The sequence below is a fragment of the Lipotes vexillifer genome, unplaced genomic scaffold, assembly GCF_000442215.2.
Source record: "Lipotes vexillifer unplaced genomic scaffold, Lipotes_vexillifer_v1.1 scaffold28, whole genome shotgun sequence".
NCBI classification, from domain to species: domain Eukaryota; kingdom Metazoa; phylum Chordata; class Mammalia; order Artiodactyla; family Lipotidae; genus Lipotes; species Lipotes vexillifer.
This window is the reverse complement of record NW_006793929.1, coordinates 91392-115325: the sequence shown is the minus strand read 5'-3', so window position 1 is coordinate 115325 and position 23934 is coordinate 91392. Positions and strand designations below refer to the sequence as shown.

General features: G+C 45.2%; 1 protein-coding gene across 1 annotated transcript in view; it reads right to left on the bottom strand.

Moving 5' to 3' along the window:
- Positions 1-23934, bottom strand: part of VWA3B (von Willebrand factor A domain containing 3B) — a 218934-nt gene that overhangs the window by 173292 nt on the left and 21708 nt on the right. Inside the window, 4 exon segments of the mRNA XM_007466893.1 lie at positions 2718-2720; positions 3678-3793; positions 15479-15648; positions 22455-22614. Of these exon segments, the coding sequence (XP_007466955.1) occupies positions 2718-2720; positions 3678-3793; positions 15479-15648; positions 22455-22614 (449 nt within the window).

Genomic DNA, 23934 nt, shown 5'->3' with positions numbered 1-23934 from the left:
TTGGAGTTTTTGGGGCACAAGCCACCCATCTCCTGTGTGTCCCTGCAGTAAACCTTTCTCTGCTCCAAACTCTGACATTTCAGTACTGTTTGGCCTCACTATGGATCAGGCACATGAACTTGCATTCAGTAACACCATGTTTAAAGATTTTAGGAAGATAGGCAGGAGCACTGTCCACAGATCTCTACAAGCCAGGTGTCAATACAAGGAGACCCCCGCTACCTGCCCATCAGGTCTACTCCTTAACCTGTGGTCAGTGACTGCTAGGAGACTGTGGGGAAGGGAGAGCCCAGACCCAGGGCAAGAATGGGGAAAGTGTTGCTCAGTCCTGGAGAGAAATCTTTTCCAAGGAAAAATGCCTGGAGTTCTGGGAAAGTCAACATGCCTCTGTTTTATTTTGCTTGTAAGTGAGATGAATATTTCACAGTATACTGAGACTGTGATGAGAACCCACACTCATTAACAGGGAAGGAAAGCCAAACTTCAGGAGACTGGGTGGCTCAGAGCAGCTCCAGAAGGTAGCATCATCACTCTGGTCCCATAGCAATCTAGGCTCTGTTGGCACCCTTTCCCCTCCCCAGTAAATAGTCAAAGAGAGTAGTTAACAGAGAAAGAGGCAAGGACACCTACGTGGAAGGTGCTGGCTACACAACAGAGCAGCCACCCCCTGCTGTATGCCCCGTGAATATAAACACGAGCAGGGACCCACCCAACTCTGGGTGGAAAGCCAAGGGGAAGGATGGCCATGAGGAGGAAGAGTGTAGAGCTACAGCTTCAGGTCAGTGTCACCTGCCATGTTAGATCCCCCACGCTTCTTATATCTAAATCACAGATCCTGCTCCCCGCAGTGAGGGGAATCCATCTGAGGCTGATGGAGCATTCCTACATGGGATGGAGCCTGTGCCAGAAGAAAGCAGAATTTCTAAGGCAGAAAGTCATCCCTGGAAGGGAAAGGGGAGAAGTCTACTCAGTGCCCAGGTTCATGAACTCAACTCCTGGGAGCCTGAGATTATGACCCACCCAGCCAAGTGCTGCCAACGTCCTGGGATCCTGGTGCAAGCCAATGCTCCAGCCCCACCCTCATGCAGGTGAGAAGCCATTCCTTTCTAGAAACAGAGAGATTTGCTTCAGGAGATGTGGATGGCTGGGATCATGTCATGAGATAGTATGAGATATTGTACCCTACACACACACACAAACACACACATACACACACACACACACACACACACACACACACACACCAGAATATTATTCAACCCTTAAAAGGAAGGAAATTCTGACTCATGCTATGACATGGATGAACCTTGAGAACATTATGCTAAATAAAGTAAGCCAGTCACAAAATGACACATATTGTATGACTCCACTTATATGGGGTATCTAGAGCAGTCAGATTCAGAGACAGAAAGTAGAATGTTAAGTGCTGAGGGCTGTGGGGAGGGACAAATGGGAAGTTGTTTAATGGGTACAGAGTTTCAATTTTCCGAAATGGAGAGAGTTCTGGAGACTGGGTTGCACAACAAGGTGAATGTACTTGACACCTCACTACTGAATTTAGGGAGTATACTTAACACTTAGAAATGGTTACAATGGTAAATTTTATGATATGTACATTTCACAACAATTTTTAAAACTATTATTTTGACTACAGAGGTTTTTTGCATTGATGTGGTACATGGGGTGATGGTAACTCACAGGCTAAAAAGCCAACTATCTAGAAACCTCAAAGTCAGAAACAGCAGGACATTTCTTTCAGTTGCCAGTTCACTTCTCTGAGCAATGCTTCTCTAGCCCCTCACTTGATAGTCTGTCTTTTCTACACAACAGAAGGCAAAATTATCTCCCGAGGAGACACCCTCCCTTCCCAAACTAGAGAGGGCCTGAGGAAACTCATACTGATAAATGCTTGAGACAAATAATGGAGAAGCAGGGAGGGGAAACTGAACAGGGAAAGACTGGAGAACTGCTTCTGAGCCCGAGTGAGGTTGAAAACCACATATTTTCCAAACAAAAATCGTCTCAAGGATTTCTGGCCAGTTTTTGAGTGGGAGAGGTAGGCTCTGAAATGTTGGCATTCTTGGGACATTCTGATGGATTGAGGAGACAAGATCACATATTTAGGATCTGGGACACTCTTCCAAATTCAGAACATGTGATCACTGAAATGGCATTAGAATGGCAGGCCACGCTCTGAGCATTTCATTCTAAGAAAAATGTTTTTATCTGTAATTTGATTTGCATGCTTCACAGGGGTTGGAAAGACGGTAGTTGTTGAAAATGTAAGCTATGCAGCCAGACGTGCTTCCCTCTATAACTAAGTTGCCAAGGAACACATAGGCCCAAATTAAACCCCATTTATGGTCATTGGCACACCTTGGGGAGCTGGTGACATCTCACATTCTTTACCTTCATTGATTCATTGCCCACTAGGCTTAATCTTGTAAGTTACTTTCAAAGGCATGGCATACATCCTAAATTACTTTTTTTCTTAGATTAGCATCAATCTTGCTTATCAATTGACATTTTCTCAAATTCCCTGGAAATGTCCACCTCACCATCAGAGCAAAGCTGTAAGTTACCTAAGGCAGCGGCCCTGACGAGCTCGACCGAACCTCTCCCCAGCTCTGCTTTGGGGCACTAAGAATCTGAATCCACAAAGTGTGTGTCTAGGACACACTCTGTGATTCAACCCCCTGCCTGGGTCTCCACCTGACCCCCTAGCCCGGGATTGCAAATCCCTCGTACCCAGTCCCAGGGCCCTTCTCCCAGGAGTCTTTCCAACACTGTTATGTAAACAGAGGAAAATTGCAAGCACGTGTACCCTGCAGTTTCTCCCCCAGCCCCAAACAACCCCCAAAGAGTAATTCCTGCCTTGTTTGAAGCTAGAAATCCTTCTGTTGATTAGCAAAAATGAGCAGGAAGGTGGAGGTGGGGATGGGCTTTCTCAGACTTCTAACTACCCCTGCGCTGCATCATGTCACAGTCCCACAGGAGCTGCCGTCCCGGCTCTTCTCAGCGGCGTTTACTCAGTGTATTTGGCACTTGGCAATTTCATCAGCTCCCCGAAGAAACTCCCATCTCCTGCTTTCTGAGGAACCTTCTAGTTCTGGTTTCCCGAATCACATTACTATTTCTCACTTATTTCCTGACCTCGTTCTCTACGCCTGTTAAACTCTCTGATCACATCCTTTGAATGAAAGGGGAAGTTCATTCAGCCTCCATAGAGGTTCCTGCGTGGCCTTGGCCCTCACGAGAGGCAGGTCCATCCCTCATGTGGCACATCCCTCATGTGCATCTAGAAACACCACCATCACTGATGGGGAAGCAACAGAAAACCCACAAGAAGTGAGGGCATCCTCGCTACAGCTTCCAGCCAACCTGGGCAACAGAGCAGCTCTGCCTTGCGAAGAACTAAGAGTGCGCTGACACACCTGGGGCCAGGTCTCCAGAAGTTTCCCAAGTTAGGAAACACATCTCACTGAGGCCACTTCCCTAGGTAATACACTTACGCCTGGTTGCCAGGCTGCCAAATTCCCCACTAATATCCATGAACTCTGCCCTTGCACTACAGGAATAATACAAAAGATACGGTGAGTCCTGCCCTAGTGCTAAGGCTAGGGATCATCTGAAGTTATTAAGACATAAAGTACACTGTTTCTTTTCCATCCCGGTACCTGGAGGGAGTTTTCCTTTCAGTTTCCTTGAATTCCAAGTAATTACACTGTCACCATCCTTAATGGGGAAGGCAGGAAGTTCCATGCACTCTGTTCTCTCTGCAAACGCATGGAATCTGAAACAGGAAGAGATATGCCACATCAGGCTAGTAAGTGGTATCTGCGCATTAACTATTCATCCTCCCAAGACTGGGAACTTGCTCTTATGTGGTGCTAAGCATCTTCCAACTGTTCACTGCTTTTCCCTGTGCCTTGTCAATTCCCACAAATAAAAGACAGGAAGGTGGAAGACACCAGAGAATTGCGGAGCCTTTGGGATTTTAACTGATGACTCTTCTGATCATTAGAGGATACTTAGCTCAACCAAATGGTATTTATCGACCCTGGAAAAATGATACCCTGTGCTTAGACTTATCCTTTTGTTCCCAGGGTTCAATCATGTAAACACAGTTTGGACAAGCCCAGAGGCTAATGAGGGGCCCAACAGTGCCCAGAGCCCTGCGGGTTCACTGTTGAAAGCTGGTGACAAGAGGCAGGGTTGGCTCATCTGCCCACTGCTGTTGGGCTTCAGTCAACTTTTACTTGGCAAATACACACCTCCCCAGGACCTGAGCATCAGCACTAATGAAAAGAACTCAGTGTGGGCACGTTTTTAAGGCAACCTCTCAAAGTGTGGTCCTAGGAGCAGCAGCAGCACCTGGGAGCTGGCTAGGGATGCACATTCCCCGGGCCCCACCTGATCTGCCAAGTCAGAATATGCACTTTAACAAGATCCCCAGGGGATTCATAAGCAGCTTGAAGCTAAATGTACCAATGTTCATCGCAGCACTATTCACAACAGTCAAGACATGGAAGCAACCTAAATGTCCACTGACAGAGGAATGGATAAAGATGATGTGTGTATATATACAATGGAATATTCCTCAGCCATAAAAAAGAATGAAATAATGCCATTTGCAGCAACATGGATGGATCTAGACATTATCATACGAAGTGAAGTAAGCCAGAGAAAGACAAATATCATATGATGTCACTTATACGTGGAATCTAAAAAAAAGATACAAATGAACTTATTCACAAAACAGAAATAGACTCATAGCATAGAAGACAAACTTATAGTGACCAAAGGGGGAAGCGGGGAGGCATAAATTAGGAGTTTGGGATTAAAATATGTACACTACTGTATATAAAATAGATAACCAACAAGAACCTACTATATAGCACAGGGAACTATACTCAATATCTTGTAATAACCTATAATGGAAAAGAATCTAAAAAAGAATATATATATATATATATATATACACACGTATACACATATATGTGTATAAAACTGAATCACATTGCCATATACCTGAAACTAACACACCATTGGAAATCAACTGTATTTCAATTAAAAAAAATTTTTTAAGCACTGGTATAGTGTTCCAGGTGATGATGGGCTAAATCACACCCTCAAAGCCAGTTGTCTGGAATTCAAAAAATCAGTAATAGCAGGAAATTTCTTAGATGGCAGAAGAGATCTCTGAGTAATGCTCCTCCAGCCTCTCAAGAGTACCATCCCTGCCTATCGCCACTCATGATGCAAAAAGAATCCTGAAACATGAGCTGGGATGGACAGAAGGATGGGCAGATGGCGGGAGAGGTCTGTGGGCCTTGCCTGGGCCATAGAAGGCCTCAGTCTTGTCTATTTCTAAAGGGTTTCAGGTGACACTGGGACAATGAAAGCAGGGGCTTCCTCCAAAACAGAAATGCCTAGTTTCCTTCATCCCACTGTTACCAACCTGGGTTCTCAGACTCTTTAATCAATAGAAATTGATAAAAGAGGCCAGAGAAATTCAGGCAAGGCTCTATTGGTACTCTTGCTGCAGCACAAGGGCATGAAAACAAGTAGCAGGTTCCCTTGCTAAGCAGTGTCCCAGGTCCCCACCTGTCTCACCACGACCTCCCTGCAGGACAGATGGGGGGGATGATCGAGGTTTGTCCTGACAGGCCTCACACTCTGAGTGCCAAAGCCTTTGCTCAGAATTTTCTACTCTGATCTGTTCTCCAGATTAGGAAAGAGAACAGGGCAGACATTTCCTCTGGCTAATACAGCCTCGCTTGTGCAGAAAGCAAATCACCATTAAGACAGGCTCTTTGGAGAGTCTGAGGAGTGTAGCGCTGTGCCTGAGAGCTGGTGGCTCTGACCAGACACAGCCTCAGGAACTGGGGGACACAGAGTCCAGCCTCCCTGCAAGCTGAAATGCTCAGGACACGCCCTTTACAGTTTGATAATAACTGCTCTTCAGCTGGGGCTCAACAGCAAAAGATGCACTGAGACCATCCAGGACCCCCAGGAGGAGGTGGGTTGGCAGGTAGCAGAGCAGGCAGGGGCACTGCTGGTCGTGGGTTGGCCTCACTTTACAGGACTAGAGGAGGGACAGAAGGGCCCGGGTGTACCCCATCCTCTTCTGCAGAATCCGCTTTCCACGGAGCATGGCCTGAAAGTCAGGGGCTGAACTGCAGCTTCTCCTGTGTTAAATTACTCCTTGGCCCCTCACCTTCCCAGAGAGTGTCCCACATGAGCTGAGCAGAGGACCAGCAAGAAAGGTAGCCCTGCCAGCTGGGTTTTTCTCTCTCCACTAGCAAAAGTGGGGGCAGTGAGCCCCTTCTGTATTTGGGGGTTTCAAGAGCTCAGAATTGAAGCCAAGCACCTGCTGTTAAAAGATTTCAAAGCACTTTATGAGAAGCCAGAGCACTGGTCTTCAGAATCACCAGGGATCCTGTTAAAAATGCATATCCCTGTTCCTCCCTAGACCCTGAAAATCAGAATCTCTGGGACTGTGGTCAAGATATCTGCATTTTAATCAAGATTCCTAGGTAGTGAAAGGCTTTGCAAAGTGAAAGCCTAACTGCATATTCCCAGACTCCCCTCTACTGTGCAAAATCAGCCTGCAAGGTGAAGCCCACGTCTGCCAGGCCAATATGATGAGCAACTAAATTTGAGAACAAATGCTCAAGAGTGGGCATTTTACCCATTTTAGACAGGTTGACTTAGGAAAGAACTCAGTCATTCTCCTTGTTACCACATAAGTAGCTCATCTCTCTCTACAAGAGACACAAACTCTCTCACATGCACAGATGGGGTTGTTTTGAAATGTAGGTATTATTATTATTATTCAGGTATAGTGAGGCCAACAGATCAGGAGACAGCTACCATTGAAAAGATAGTTTACAAGGAGACCTTCAAGATGGCGGAGGAGTAAGACGTGGAGATCACCTTCCTCCCCACAGATACACCAGAAATACATCTACACGTGGAACAACTCCTACAGAACACCTACTGAACGCTGGCAGGAGACCTCAGACCTCCCAAAAGGCAAGAAACTCCCCACGTACCTGGGTAGGGCAAGAGAAAAAAGAATAAACAGAGACAAAAGGATAAGGACGGTACCTGCACCAGTGGGAGGGAGCCGTGAAGGAGGAAAGGTCTCCACACACTAGGAAGCCCCTTCGCGGGCAGAGACTGCGGGAGGCGGAGCGGGGAGCTTCGGAGCCGCGGGGGAGAGCGCAGCCACAGGGGTGCGGAGGGAAAAGCGGAGAGATTCCCGCACAGAGGGTCGGGGCCGACCGGCGCTCACCAGCCCGAGAGGCTTGTCTGCTCCCCCGCTGGGGCGGGCGGGGCTGCGAGCTGAGGCTCGGGCTTCAGAGGTCGGATCCCAGGGAGAGGACTGGGGTAGGCTGCGGGAACACAGCCTGAAGCGGGTTAGTGCACCACGGCTAGCCGGGAGGGAGTCTGGGAAAAGTCTGGAGCTGCCAAAGAGGCAACAGACCATTGTTACAGGGTGCGTGAGGAGAGGGGATTCAGAGCACCACCTAAATGAGCTCCAGAGACAGGGGCAAGCTGCGGCTATCAGCGCGGACCCCAGAGACGGGCATGAGACGCTAAGGCTGCCGCTGCCGCCACCAAGAAGCCTGTGTGAGAGCACAGGTCACTATCCACACCTCCCCTCCCGGGAGCCTATGCAGCCCGCCACTGCCAGGGTCCCGTGATCCAGGGACACTTCCCTGGGAGAACACATGGCACGCTTCAGGCTGGTGCAACGTCACGCTGGTCTCTGCCACCGCAGGCTCGCCCCTCATCCGTACCCCTACCTCCCCCCAGCCTGAGTGAGCCAGAGCCCCCAAATCAGCTGCTTCTTTAACCCCGTCCTGTCTGAGCCAACAACAGATGCCCTCAGGTGACCTACATGCAGAGGCAGGGCCAAATCCAAAGCTGAACCCCAGGAGCTGTGCAAACAGAGAAGAGAAAGGCAAATCCCTCCCAGCAGCCTCAGGAGCAGCGGATTAAAGCTCCACAATCAACTTGATGTACCTGTATCTGTGGAATAGATGAATAGACAACAAATCATCCCAAAATTGAGGCAGTGGACTTTGGGAGCAACTGTAGACTTGGGGTTTGCTTTCTGCATCTAATTTGTTCCTGGTTTTATGTTTATCTTAGTTTAGTATTTAGAGTTTATTATCACTGGTAGATTTGTTTATTGATTTGGTTGCTCTTCCTCCTTTTTTTTTTGAAATATATATATGTTTTTTTTTCCTTTTTCTCTTTTTGTGAGTGTGTATGTGTATGCTTCCTTGTGTGATTTTGTCTGTACAGCTTTGCTTTTACAATTTGTCCTAGGGTTTTGTCTGTCCGTTTTTTTTTAGTATAGTTTTTCCCACTTATCATTGGTGGATTTGTTTCTTGGTTTGGTTGCTCTCTTCTTTCTTTCTTTCTTTTTTTAAATTACATTTTAATTTTTTATTTTTAATAATTTTTTTAAATATTTTATTTTAATAACTTTATTTTATTTTATTTCATCTTTCTTTCTATTTTTTTCCCTTCTCTTCTGAGCCATGTGGTTGACAGGGTCTTGGTACTTCAGCCAGGTGTCAGGCCTGTGCCTCTGAGGTAGGAGAGCTGAGTTCAGGACATTGGTCCACCAGAGACCTCCCGGCTCCATGGAATATCAAATGGCAAAAGCTCTCCCAGAGATCTCCATCTCAACACTAAGACCCAGCTCCACTCAATGACCAGCAAGCCACAGTGCTGGACACCCTATGCCAAACAACTAGCAAGACAGGAACACAACCCCACCCATTAGCAGAGAGGCTGCCTAAAATCGTAATAAGGTCACAGGCACCCAAAAACACACCACTGGATGTGGTCCTGCCCACTAGTAAGACAAGATCCAGCCTTATCCATGAGAACACAGGCACTAACTAGTCCCCTCCACCAAGAAGCCTACACAACCCACTGAACCAACCTTAGCCACTGGGGGCAGACACTAAAAACAATGGGAACTACAAACCTGCAGCCTGTGGAAAGGAGACCCCAAACACAGTAAGTTAAGTAAAATGAGAAGACAGAGAAACACACACCAGATGAAGGAGTAAGGTAAAAACCCACCAGACCTAACAAATGAAGAGGAAACAGGAAGTCTACCTGAAAAAGAATACACAGTAATAATAGTAAAGATGATCCAAAATCTTGGAAACAGAAAGGAGAAAAGAGAAGAAATGTTTAACAAGGACCTAGAAGAATGAAGAGCTAACAAACAATGATGAACAACACAATAAATGAAATTAAAAATTCTCTAGAAGGAATCAATAGCAGAATAACTGAGGCAGAAGAAAGGATAAGTGACCTGGAAAATAAAAGAGTGGAAATAACTACCACAGAGCAGAATAAAGAAAAATAATGAAGAGAATTGAGGACCGTCTCAGAGACCTCTGGGACAACATTAAACACACCAACATTTGAATTATAGGGGTACCAGAGGAAGAACAGAAAAAGAAAAGGGACTGATAAAATACTTGAAGAGATTATACTTGAAAACTTCCCTAATATGGGAAAGGAAATGTCAACCAAGTCCAGGAAGTACAGAGTCCCATACAGGATAAATCCAAGGAGAAACATGCCAAGACATATTAATCAAACTATCAAAAATTAAATACAGAGAAAAAATATTAAAAGCAGCAAGGGAAAAACAATAAATAACATACAAGGGAATCCCCATAAGGTTAAGAGCTAATCTTTAAGCAGAAACTCTGCAAGCCAAAAGGGAGTGGCAGGACATATTTTAAGTGATGAAAGGGAAGAACCTACAACCAAGATTACGCTACCCAGCAAGGATCTCACTCAGATTCGAGGGAGAAGTTAAAACCTTTACAGATAAGCAAAAACTAAGAGAATTCAGCACCACAAAACCAGCTTTACAACAAATGCTAAAGAAACTTCTCTAGTCAGGAAACACAAGAGAAGGAAAAGACCTAGAATAACAAACCCAAAACAGTTAAGAAAATGGTAATAGGAACATACATATCGATAACTACCTTAAATGTAAATGGATTAAATGCTCCAACCAAAACACATAGACTGGCTGAATGGATACAAAAACAAGACCCGTATATATGCTGTCTACAAGAGACCCACTTCAGACCTAGGGACACATACAGACGGAAAGTGAGGGGATGGAAAAAGATATTCCATGCAAATATAAATCAAAAGAAAGCTGGAGTAGCAATACTCATATCAGACAAAATAAATTTTAAAATAAAGACTATTACAAGAGACAAAGGAGACTACATAATGATCAAGGGATCAATTCAAGAAGAAGATACAGCAATTGTAAATATTTATGCACCCAACATAGGAGCACCTCAATACATAAGGCAAATGCTAACAGCCATAAAAGGGGAAATCGACAGTAACACAGTCATAGTCGGGGACTTTAACATCCCACTTTCACCAATGGACAGATCATCCAAAATGAAAATAAATAAGGAAACACAAGCTTTAAATGACACATTAAACACAATGGACTTAATTGATATTTATAGGACATTCCATCCAAAAACAACAGAATACACTATCTTCTCAAGTACTCATGGAACATTCTCCAGGATAGATCATACCTTGGGTCACAAATCAAGCTTTGGTAAATTTAACAAAATTGAAATCGTATCAAGTATCTTTTCTGACCACAATGCCTTGAGACTAGATACCAATTACAGGGAAAAATCTGTAAAAAAGAGAAACACATGGAAGCTAAACAATACACTACTTAATAACCAAGACATCATTGAAGAAATCAAAGAGGAAATCAAAAAATGGCTACAGAAAAATGACAATGAAAACACGACAACCCAAAACTTATGGGATAGAGCAAAAGCAGCTCTGAGAGGGAAGTTTATAGCAATATAATCCTACCTCAAGAAACAAGAAGCATCTCAAATAAACAACCTAACCTTACACCTAAAGCAACCAGAGAAAGAAGAACAAAAAACCTCCAAAGTTAGCAGAAGGAAAGAAATCATAAAGATCAGATCAGAAATAAATGAAAAAGAAATGAAGTAAACAATAGCAAAGATCAATAAAACTAAAAGTTGGTTCTTTGAGGAGATAAACAAAATTGATAAACCATTAGCCAGACTCATCAAGAAAAAGGAGAAGAAATAAATCAGTAGAATTAGAAATGAAAAAGGAAAGTAACAACTGACACTGCAGAAATGCAAAGGATCACGAGAGATTACTACAAGCAACTATATGCCAATAAAATGGACAACCTGGAAGAACTGGACAAATTCTTAGAAAAGCACAACCTTCTGAGTCTGAACCAGGAAGAAATAGAAAATATAAACAGACCAGTCACAAGCACTGAAATTGAGACTATGATTAAAAATCATTCAACAGGGCTTCCCTGGTGGCGAGGGTTGAGAGTCCGCCTGCCGATGCAGGGGACACGGGTTCATGCCCCAGTCCGGGAGGATCCCACATGCCACGGAGTGGCTAGGCCCATGAGCCATGGACGCTAAGCCTGCGCATCCGGAGCCTGTGCTCCGCAACAGGAGAGGCCGCAACAGTGAGAGGCCTGCGTACCACCAAAAAAAAAAAAAAAATCATTCAACAAAAAAAAACCCAGGACCAGATGGCTTCACAGGTGAATTCTACCAAACATTTAGAGAAGAGCTAACACCTATCCTTCTCAAACTCTTCCAAAACATAGCAGAGGGAGGAACACTCCCAAACTCATTCTACGAGGCCACCATCAGCCTGATACCAAAACCAGACAAAAATGTCCCAGAGAAAGAAAACCACAGGCAGTAACACTGATGAAAATAGATGCAAAAATCCTCAACAAAATACTAGCAAACAGAATCCAACAGCACATTAAAAGGATCATATACCATGATCAAGTGGGGTTTATCCCAAGAATGCAAGGATTCTTCAATATATGCAAAACAATCAATGTGATAAACCATATTAACAAACTGAAGGAGAAAAACCATATGATCATCTCAATAGATGCAGAAAAAGCTTTTGACAAAATTCAACACCCATTTATGATAAAAACCCTCCAGAAAGTAGGCATAGAGGGAACTTACCTCAACATAATAAAGGCCATATATGACAAACCCACAGCCAATATCGTTCGCATGGTGAAAAACTGAAACCATTTCCACTAAGATCAGGAACAAGACAAGGTTGCCCACTCTCACCACTATTATTTAACATAGTTCTGGAAGTTTTCGCCACAGCAATCAGACAAGAAAAAGAAATAAAAGGAATCCAAATTGGAAAAGAAGAAGTAAAGCTGTCACTGTTTGCAGATGACATGATACTATACATACAGAGTCCTAAAGACGCTACCAGAAAATTACTAGAGCTAATTAATGAATTTGGTAAAGTAGTAGGATACAAAATTAATGTACAGAAATCTCTGGCATTCCTATACACTAATGATGAAAAGTCTGAAACAGAAATGAAGGAAACACTCCCATTTACCATGGCAACAAAAAGAATAAAATAACTAGGAATAAACCTACCTAAGGAGACAAAAGACCTGTATGCAGAAAATTATAAGACACTGATGAAAGAAATTAAAGATGATACAAATAGATGGAGAGATATACCATGTTCTTGGATTGGAAGAATCAACATTGTGAAAATGACTCTACTACCCAAAGCAATCTACAGATTCAATGCAATCCCTATCAAACTACCACTGGCATTTTTCACAGAACTAGAACAAAAAATTTCACAATTTGTATGGAAACACAAAAGACCCCGAATAGCCAAAGCAATCTTGAGAACGAAAAATGGAGCTGGAGGAATCAGGCTGCCTGACTTCAGACTATACTACAAAGCTACAGTAATCAAGACAGTACAGTACCGGCACAAAAACAGAAATATAGATTAATGGAACAGGATAGAAAGCCCAGAGATAAACCCACACAGATATGGTCACCTTATTTTTGATAAAGGAGGCAAGAGTATAACAATGGAGAAAAGACAGCCTCTTCAATAAGTGGTGCTGGGAAAACTGGACAGCTACATGGAAAAGAATGAAATCAGAACACCCCCTAATACCATACACAAAAATAAACTCCAAATGGATTAAAGACCTAAATGTAAGGCCAGACACTATAAAACTCTTAGAGGAAAACCTAGGCAGAACACTCTAGGACATAAATCACAGCAAGATCCTTTTTGACCCACCTCCTAGAGAAATGGAAATAAAAACAAAAATAAACAAATGGGACCTAATAAAACTTCAAAGCTTTTGCACAGCAAAGGAAACCATAAACAAGACCAAAAGACAACCCTCAGAATGGGAGAAAATATTTGCAAATGAAGCAACTGACAAAGGATTAACCTCCAAAATTTACATGCAGCTCATGCAACTCAACATCAAAAAAACAAACAACCCAATCGAAAAATGGGCAGAAGACCTAAACAGACATTCCTCCAAACAAGATATACAGATCACCAACAAACACATGAAACAATGCTCGACATCAGTAATCATTAGAGAAATGCAAATCAAAACTACAGTGAGGTATCACCTCACACTGGTCAGAATGGCCATCATCAAATAATCTAAAAACAATAAATGCTGGAGAGGGTGTGGAGAAAAGGGAACCCTCTTGCACTGTTGGTGGGAATGTAAATTGATACAGCCACTATGGAGAACAGTATGGAGGTTCCTTAAGAAACTAAAAATAGAACTACCATACAACCCAGCAATCCCACTACTGGGCATATACCCTGAGAAAACCATAATTCAAAAAGAGTCATGTACCACAATGTTCACTGCAGCTCTGTATACAACATCCAGGACATGGAAGCAGCCTAAGTGTCTATCAACAGATGAATGGATAAAGAAGAAGTGGTACATATATACAATGGAATATTACTCAGCCATAAAAAAGAAACTTAATTGAGTTATTTGTAGTGAGGTGGATGGACCTAGAGTTTGTCATACAGAGTGAAGTAAGTCAGAAAGAGGAAAATAAAAATCATATGCTAATACATATATATGGAATCTAAAAAAAAAGGTTCTTAAGAACCTAGGGGCAGGACAGGAATAAGGATGCAGAAGTAGAGAATGGATTTGAGGATATGGGGAGGGGGAAGGGTAAGCTGGGATGAAGTGAGAGAGTGGCGTGGACTTATATACACCACCAAATGTAAAACAGATAGCTAGCGGGAAGCAGCCGCATGGCACAGGGAGATCAGCTCGGTGCTTTGTGACCACCTAGAGGGGTGGGATAGGGAGGGTGGGAGGGAGACGCAAGAGGGAGAAGATACGGGGATATATGTATATGTACAGCTGATTCACTTTGTTATAAAGCAGAAACTAACACACAATTGTAAAGCAATTATACTCCAATAAAGATGTTAAAAAAAAGAAAAGATAGTTTGCCACTCACAGTTTCTGCTATGGACTGAATTGTGCCCCCGCCCATCACCTCCCCAAATATCTGTGTTGAAGCCTTAATCTTCAATGGGATTGTATTTGGAGACAGCACTTATAAGAAGGTAATTAAGGTTAAATGAGGTCATAGGGGTGGGGCCCTGATCCTATAGGATTGGTATCCTTTTAAAAAGAGACACCAAAGAGTTTACCTGCCCTCTCTCTCTGTCTCTCTGTCTGTGTCTCCCTCTCTCTCTCTCTGTCTCTGTCTCTCTGTCTCTCTCTGTCCTCCATGGAAGGATGGAAGGACACAGCAAGAGGGCAGCTGCCTACAAGAAAGAGAGTTCTCACCAGAAACAGAATCTGCTAGCACCTTGATCTTGGACTTCCCAGCCTTCAGAATTGTGAGAAATAAATATGTCATTTAAGCCACCCAGTCTGTGGTGTTTTCTTGTGGCAGCCAGAACTGACTAATATTTTTCCAAAGAGATGGGGGCATGCCACACCACACAGGGCCACACTGGGAAGCCCCAGGTTTCGTCAGGAAACAGAGAGAACAAGGGGAAAACATGGGCAAGTCTTTCTTGTGGATCCTGCAGAAAGAAATGGGTGAGGCAGAGAAAGCAGGCTTAGGATTGGCTAGTTTGAATGATTTCAGCGGGTGCTGGAGTGTAGGGGCTGTCCTGAGCTGTCTGGTACCTGGCCCTGGGGTGACTGGGGCAGGGGACAGTGCTTCGGGTACGAGAGCCTGGATTGAGAGTGTGGGCTCGGTTTGTTAGTTTGCACATAAAAGGTGCATTCCGTCCCGGCTGAGTCTTTTACTGTCTTTAGGAATCAGCTAACCTGGGAGGCGCGGTCTGTCCAGGGTCAGCAAGACCCCAAAATGTCAAAGCGTCAGAAAAAAAGTCAAGATTAATGCCAGGTAGAGGAGCAAAGGTGAATGGAGACTAAAGACTACTGGAAAGAGAACACAGCAACCGACTGGTCAGGAAGACCGCTAGGAATCAAGACCCACTGTTGACTACGGGCAAGCACGCAGCTCGCTCGCGGTCTTCCCAGAGCACCTCTTCTGCCTACCTGCTTCGGGTCTTGGCACTCAGATCCTTTAAGAAAGCTGTCGTGCCCTCTCGTCTGGCATTGAAGGACACCGTGTGGACAGGATATGGGACCTCCAAAGCCCTCTGAAGGAGAAGCTCCTTGGATTCCTCTGGAACATCCCCCACCACAAAGTAATAAATGGATTCAACCTGCAGAACAGTGACACCAACAGTTTATTTCCCTGAGGCACCCTAGCCGTGAACCAGACTCATTGGCAATATACTCTCTATAAACCTGCCTCTTTAAAAAAATAAGTGGGCAGAAAGAAGAGCAGCACTGCTCAATGTTTCATGACAATGTGTTGGGGCCAAAGTCAGGAAGTAAGATATTCAGGGTCTGGTGCTAAGATGTGTCAGGCTTTGCATGGGAAGGATATGGTTGGTGGATTTGGAGAAGAGCTTCCTCTGAGCCCACGAATAAATTATGCAAGTCCACAAATGAAGGGAGTGTCGGCCAGCCACTGGAGGCAGGAAGCTTATTAGCAATTCCCTATGGTGGTGCCAGAATTCTGCAGTGCTGGCTCAGGCATCCTCAGTCTGAGGCTGTGTGTGGGAAGGAGGGCATATTCCCAGCTGGTCTCACCTGGAGGTGAGGCTGTCCTGCCTTCACACGGCCAGTCAGGAGCCACGCCAGGCCAAGAGTCGGGAAACACACACACACACACACACACACGCACACACACACACACACACACACACCAGCTTTAAACCAAGAACGTGGGAGATGCATACCTCATCCAGGTAGGAGACGATGCCCTGCTTAATTTAAAGATGTCGATGCCATCTACTGGGCCCCACCCTTAACCACACTGCTCTAAGGGTCTCCCCTGCCACTGAGGAGTTCTGTAACCTCGGACAAGTGGTTTAGGTTCAGTTTCTTCACTTGTGAAAAGGGAGATTATGCAGTTGACTTCATGACCGAGCTTCAACAACATGGCATACACTTATGTATGTATATAAATCACAGAGAGTAAAACCACAGGTAAAGCCAGGAACACATATCATCTAAACCTGCCCCTAAAAGCACCCTAAGTGATTGTCTCCACAGATAACTGGGGCAGAAACCCCCAGCAAATATATTGTATTTTTTAAAATATTTATATATTTGGCTGCGCCGGGTCTTAGTTGTGGCATGCAAACTCTTAGTTGCGGCATGCATGTGGGATCTAGTTCCCTGACCAGGGATCAAGTGTGGGCCCCTGCATTGGGAGAGGGGAGTCTTAGCCACTGGATCACCAGGGGAGTCCCTGTATTGTGTTTTAAGGGATAAACAGATGTCACCAACCCTTTAGGATTCATGAGCTTCTAATCACACATCCCCAGTTAGCTGAAGGTAAATAGTCAATTACCTCACCTCGACTTCAAAGCTGGGACTTAAAGCTACCTGGCCCAGAGAGGTGGGCTGAGGGTCAGCTCCCAGCTGCTTAGGACACCCCGTCTGTGGCAGCAGGGGGCAGGCTGTGCCCAAGAAGGCAGGTTGGGAGAGGGTGGCAGAGGGGCCAGGCTGGGAGTTAGGAGACCGCCAGGGTGGGAGCTGAGCCCAGCCTACTTCAGCAACATTCCTCCCCAGGCTGGGCACAAAGAGTCTTCCTGCCCCCATGACTCTCTCTCTCAGGCCCTTCATCACAAAGTCCCTGATTTTCAGAAGTACCTCATGGGAGGTAAAGACTGAGGAAGGTTGTATATTTCTCCCAGTCAGTCACCTGAGAAGCAGAAAACACACTGACAGGAGGAAGAAAGTGTTCTCCAGATTCCTAATTATACAACTAATACTGTTCTTCCAGAAAATGCATTCTATGTTGTTCTCTTCCTGGTGTTAGACATTACCTTCTGTAAGACGTCTTGAATAGGCTCCAGTGAGCTGCAGTTACTAGTTTTCCAGCTGTGTTGGTGCCCAAGTTTAGCATGAGGACAGCTTCATCCTCTCAGAGGGTCTAAGAACACACATGGCTCAAGACAGGGGAACAGACCCAGGGAGTATATTCTAGGGTTTGGTAGATCAACAGGGAAGTGAATGAGGACAAACAACTCTGGCGGGTCTGTCGGCAGCTTCTGACTCCCTCTGTCTCCACCGCATGCTGTGTAAACACAGCTTCTTTGCTCTGGCAATAACCCAAGAGCCTGAAATCCTCACGCAGAGATATTTTTTCCCTCGAGACTTCAGCAAACTAGAAATTGCCATAGCCAGCAGTGAGTCAGGATTTCCTTTCCTTCATTAATTAAGGCTATGGGGTTATTCACTATTCACTAAGGTCCTTAACTCAGCTTCTTAGTTGCCTGTGTTTTCGGTCAACTCTCAGTTATCCGTGCTCCAGATTTCCAGGGATATGCTTTCCCAGAGACCAGCTACCTCACCGCCATCTGCACACTGCCTTTCTGCCTCTCTTCCTGCTCGCAAAATGACATTTAGAAAAACAGAGAGGACGATAAATATGCTACCTACTACTATCCCCCCAAATTTGGCAAAATGCCTCTGAAAGTGAAATGGCTTTGAGGTCGTCTGCTATTGGGGATGATAAGCTAACATAAATTTGAATTCTTGTTATCATGCCCAGTTTACAGATGAAGAAACTGAGGCCTGGACAGGTTATTTGACCCGGGTGAGCAGCCAGTGAACCCAGCCTGCCTGACCTCACGAACTTCTGTCCTTGCTTTTTTCAGCCACTGCACTCTGTCGGCTCATCACGGCAAGACTGGTCCTCACGTGTTAGAGATGATGGTGAATCCCAGAACTGGAGAGGCGAGATCATGCAACAGGAAGGTGGCCAGGGGTGGGCACTGTTTTCATTTCCTTGGTCCGCACACCATCCAAGGCTCCTACCCCCAATCTCACTACCACTGACCAAAAGTTGGGTCCAGGAGGTTGTCTGGCTCAAGGAAATTACCCTCATGGGAATCCTCACTCCTTAACCAGTACCTCTGTGCTCCTTGAGGGCAAGGGGACCTGGAGCAGCTTCTTCACTGACCAGCATCACCTTAAATGCTGATTCGTACCGAATTTGATAACACCAGACACAGAAAATATTTGGGTTCCATGCAGCTATTTAACCATGACTCAAAAACTCTTGCCACTTTATACTACGTAAAATAGGTTGGAGCCTTTATGTTTTCACTTGATACGTCTTATTCTGTCGGGCCACATGTTCTGCAGCTTCCCAAGGTAACCTGCAATCCGCCTGACCAAGGAGATCTTGCCATCTTCCCAGCCATGGGTTTTGGGGAAAAGAAGAACCAAAATGGGAGCAGCTGCTTCCACTCTGCCCGCCGTCTGCTCCAGCCTGTCAGAAGCTCCCAAGGCCTCTGGGTGTAAAAATTCCCACTTTGCAAGGAAACAAAAATGAAAGTCAACCGGAACAGCAGTGAGAGGTCCAGCAAATTCTGTCTTCTCCTTCATGTAACTTTGACCATTACAACAGTGTTGACCAACTCCAGAGCTTGGATCTAACTTCCAGATCTTCCCTGTGCCTGTGGCCGCCCTCCCTGGTTCAGCCCATTTGGATTTTCTGACCACCCCCTCCCACCCAAGGTGGTGACTGCCCCTTGCTATTGATCCAGCTCCCTTCTCAGATTCCTCCTAACACCACTGACCACCACCAACGTTCCGGCCTCCTGGGCTTCAGGATCCCTAGTCCAACCCAACATCCCCATCACAGGCATACAAGGCTCAGGAAATTCACCCACCTGGTCCCATGCAGACCTCCCTTCAATTCAAAAAAACTCAAATCCGTACCATAGCTTGGGGATGGGAATCTCTTGGATCCACATCTAACCCCCAATCTCAAGAATATTGACATTATTTCCTTTCTATTCCTTCACTGTTCAACAAACATTTATCGAGCCAATGCTAGGCACTGCCATTGCTAGGCAATGCTAAGGCAAAGGTGAAAAGATGTGATGCCTGTCTGAGCCGCAGCAAGGAAGAAAATGAAATGCCACGGTCATGACTGATGTGGCCAGGCCTTCTGCTCACTGTTCAGTGGTGAAGGTTCCTTATGGGATCATGTGGGTCTGCCTCTAATTCACCCACTTAGTCTCTCAGTGAATATGACTTTTTTTTTTAAAGTAAACAAATTTGTGCCTATCAGGTAGATGGAAGAGAGGATGAGAGAACACAAAGAGAAATACAGGTGCCTTTGAAAGCAGGAGGCAGGTCCCTCCCTTAGGTAGCTGGGAATTGGGGCTTTGGATAAACAGCCATCTCTTTCCTAAGGACCCTTCTCGTCCTGGGTCAGCAGGCCATTCAGGGCCCCCTGACACAGCACCCCTCCTCAAAATGGCCAGGGAAGCTACCAACTTCCAAAAGACGCATCCAGAGACCAGAGGACGCTGCAGAGTAGAAACCCTGTGCCAGACACATGCCTGGGCTCTGAAGGCAACACCAGCCCCTCTAAACATCTCCTCAATACTCCAAGGGCTGCCCTTCCCATGCACCAGGTTCTTTTTTACAGGGTACACCAGTAATTCATCCATCAATAGTACTCTTCAGGTGCCACTATGAGATACACTATTTAAACAGACCCCACACTCTGCCCGGGCTCTTCCTGGACCCGAAGGCTCACGCTCTGTCATCTGTCTCTGGTAAATCTTCCCGGCCCACCCATGGTTACAAAGACCAGTCCTGGAGGCCACTGGCCTCTGGGCATCCTCCTCCATCATAACCAAGCCCATCAGTCAGCCCACCCTCTTCACATGGAACGGGTACAAAAACCCACTTCCCTGTTAATCTTTGAACACAAGACAATACCCACTTTCTTGCTTCCTCTCAGGATCTACTCACGGAGGGAGATGAAAACTCAAAGCAGGTTATCATGAGCAGGAAAAGACTGGGGTTTTAGATTTACTGTTCAAAACATTTCTTAAGCCTTAAATCCTTTCTGTTCATAGCAAACTGCAGCCACATGGATCAACTGGAAACTCACTGGGGTGGACATGAGGGGCTCAGGGCAGAGCAGCAGGTCTTTATGGGAACAATTTCTCTCCCCACCCCTAACACATGCATGCTTTTCTGGGGTTGCTTTTGGCCGCTCCGCAAGATATGCAGGATCTTAGTTCCCCAACCAGGGATCAGACCCATGCCCCCTGCAGTGGAAGGGCAGAGTCTTAATCACTGGACTGCCAGGGAAGTCCCCATGCATGCTTTTCTTTACTCCTCATAAGACACAGAGCATGGCATTTTTATATGTGAGGCAGTTGCATTTACTAAACTTTTCCTCAGGACCACAGCCAGATATAAGCTCTGGGTGGAGAATACCATGGTCTGAATATGTTTAGCATCTTTCATACCCCACGGTCTCTTCTCAAGAGTTTTCGCGTGACATTTGATGACCAGTGCCTGGAAGCTTCTTTCTTGGTTATTCCTCTTCCTGGAACTCACTAAATTGTTACACATTTCCTGGGTTAGGGAAAAACCCACAGAGAAAGGAGACATACAAACCAGAGGGAAATAAAACAGAAAGTCAAGGTCACCAGGAAATCTTGCAGTCAGGTCGGGTTGCCAGAGCCACCTATGACCGGGGAGCCAGGTAAACAGACAAAGAAGGAGAGCACCCATGTACACGCGCACACGTGCACGCGCACACACACACACACACACACACACACACACACACACACACATCCAAGAGCCTGTGAAACATTCCGTTTCTTGAATGCTTATTAAGGTGTCCAGACATTTGAAATTTTACAGACATTAAAACAAACTTAAAAGGCCAAAGAACAAAGTTGCTTGCATTTCATTCTTCTTTAATGGGAAACATTTGTTCCTCTGGCTTTCTGAGGATAAACAGTATGTTTCCAATTTCAAACCATCACCCTCAGTATCAGTAAACACAGTCTGGTGACCACTGGGAGCTCTCCTTTGAAGGTGCCAGCACATGGCCACCTTGCCCAAGAAAGGACTTCTTAATGTGGCAGAGTAAAGCTTGAAACCTGCAGAATCCCCGGCATTCCAGAGTGGAAGAAGCAATTAAGTCTTAATTAATATTAATCAATTAGTAAGGATTAGTTAAGCATCTGTATCCCAAAAGAAAGCAGACCTATCCCTACGTGGGGAGTAAGGCTGGCCTAAGGACCTCATCTGCCCAGAGTACTTCCTCTCTAGCCTGTCACTACCCTTAACAGTCCCACCATTAGAGCTGCTCACTAAAACACACACTCTTGTGCCTAAAAGAGATATAAAACACCACCAGGTAATCACTTCTTCCAGGTAAAGCTTTATATCCGAAAGGTCCCTATCAAAAAGCTTATGTGAATGCATCAGCATTCAAGAACAGACGACACACTGACTGGGATACACTTCACCTTGGAAAGCACATGATGGACCCATCTGTGAAGAAGAGGAACTGGGAAAGATTCGGAGCATGGATGCTGGGAAACCCCATTTCCTCATCCTCAAGGTTCAGTGATGAGTCTTCCAACCTCTCCTCCCATGAGATGGGTTTATCTAATTGTCAGGAAAGCACGAGTGGAATTGAAGCATTAGAGATGCACACTCACGGCCTCACTCCCTTTCTCGATGCCCCGGGGGCTGTGAGCAGCACGTGGCTCTCCTGGCAGCGGCTAAATGAGGGCCTGCCCTGCGGCCCCAATGACGCCCCCTAGGGGAAGCCCAGCCAGGCTCAGGTGTTAGAGTCTCATTTTGGTTGGTCCAGCCCTGCCATCACCAGAGATGCTCTTTTGATCCCCATCTGGGGCCTGTCACCTATTTATCAATTGGTTCCAAATTCAAAGGTGAACAGGATTAAGACTGCTGGGGCTCTTGAATGCCAAGGATGCAGTCTCTGTGGGATGCAATTGGAAGGGCCCAAGCTCGTCTGGAAGGCAGTATGCGGATACTGAGTGGGAAGAAATAAGCGCAAAGCCACCTTCGTGACATGGGAGCAGACACACACACACACACACACACACACACACACACACACACACACACACACACACACACACACACACACACTTACCGATTCGTCTTTCCCCGCCTCCAGCAGAGCGGCTAAGCAGCTAGTCTGGCTCAGAGCCAGCTCAAAAGGCGATTTCTCAACCCAGTTGATGGCAGCGGCTATGGATTGTGCTGTCACAGGAACAGCACCTTCCTGCCATTTCACAGGCTCTTGAGAAACCCTGAAAGGGACCGCATGGGGTTGTCACTGGCAGTGGTCGATGTAGCTGTCAGTCCTCAGTCTCACAGCTACGAGCAGCAAGGCACCCAAAGTCACCAGAGCTGAGAGAAAGAAAACACAGCTCCCAGCCCTCTCAAAGTTACCGAGAAAACAGGCGAGCTGTTTAAGGCAGGTTTCCAAAGCACTATGACCTTCCATAAGCTGTACTGACTGGGAAAAACAACACTTACAGGAGAATTTAAAAATCTCAAAAATTCGAACATTAACAATTGCATTAAAATTACTGAGGAACGTGCACAGGGAACTACACTCAATATCTTGTAATAACCTATAATGGAAAAGAATCTAAAAAGGGATATATATATATACACATATATAAAACTGAATCACCTTGCTGTATACCTGAAACTAACACCACATTGTAAATCAACTATATTTCAATAAAAAATTTTTAATGTCCAAAAAATTATTGAGGAAAGTTATTTTCATAAATAGGAAGGTTTAGATGCAACTGTCTTCTGTGAATAGTTAAGTTTATAAGGATTCACAGCATTAAGATTTGCAAATCAGCAACAATTTTGTTACTCCACAATTTTATTTCTAATTCTTTTATTACATTGTTTTCATTGTTCTGAAAGATTCCCATCAGTTACCTTTTTTTGGATCAAAAATAGTATTGTTCTGAGTTCAGCAGAGCATAAGTTTTTAAATCCTGGGACATTCTGATTCAATCATTTAATTTGAGCTTAGAAAAACAAGGGCCACTTGAGTTTATCTCTGTGTTTATAATTAAACGAATTTTATGAATCACTTATGAATTTGTAATTATAAGAATTATGTGAATCCTGGACTAAATGAATCAGCCTGATTTGCCCCTCCTAGCCCACCTCCAGATACAGAGGCTGCCTTACCTCTGTGTGGCCCTTTGGGTAGAGAATCTGGCTGAGCGGCATCTATGCTACACATTTCCAAGGAAGCTAAAGCACTGTAGACTTAATCACTTAATTCCTTCAATAATATAACTGCGACAGAAATAGAAACTTGGGATAGAACACAATTAGGCAGCATCCTCAAAGGTGTCATCTGTTTAGCTGAAAATATTTTACTTAAAAAAGAAAAACTCGGGCTTCCCTGGTGGTGCAGTGGTTGAGAGTCCGCCTGCCGATGCAGGGGACACGGGTTCATGCCCTGGTCCGGGAAGATCCCACATGCTGCGGAGCGGCTGGGCCTGTGAGCCATGGCCGCTGAGCCTGCGCGTCCGGAGCCTGTTGCTCTGCAACAGGAGAGGCCACAACAGTGAGAGGCCCACGTACCACAAAAA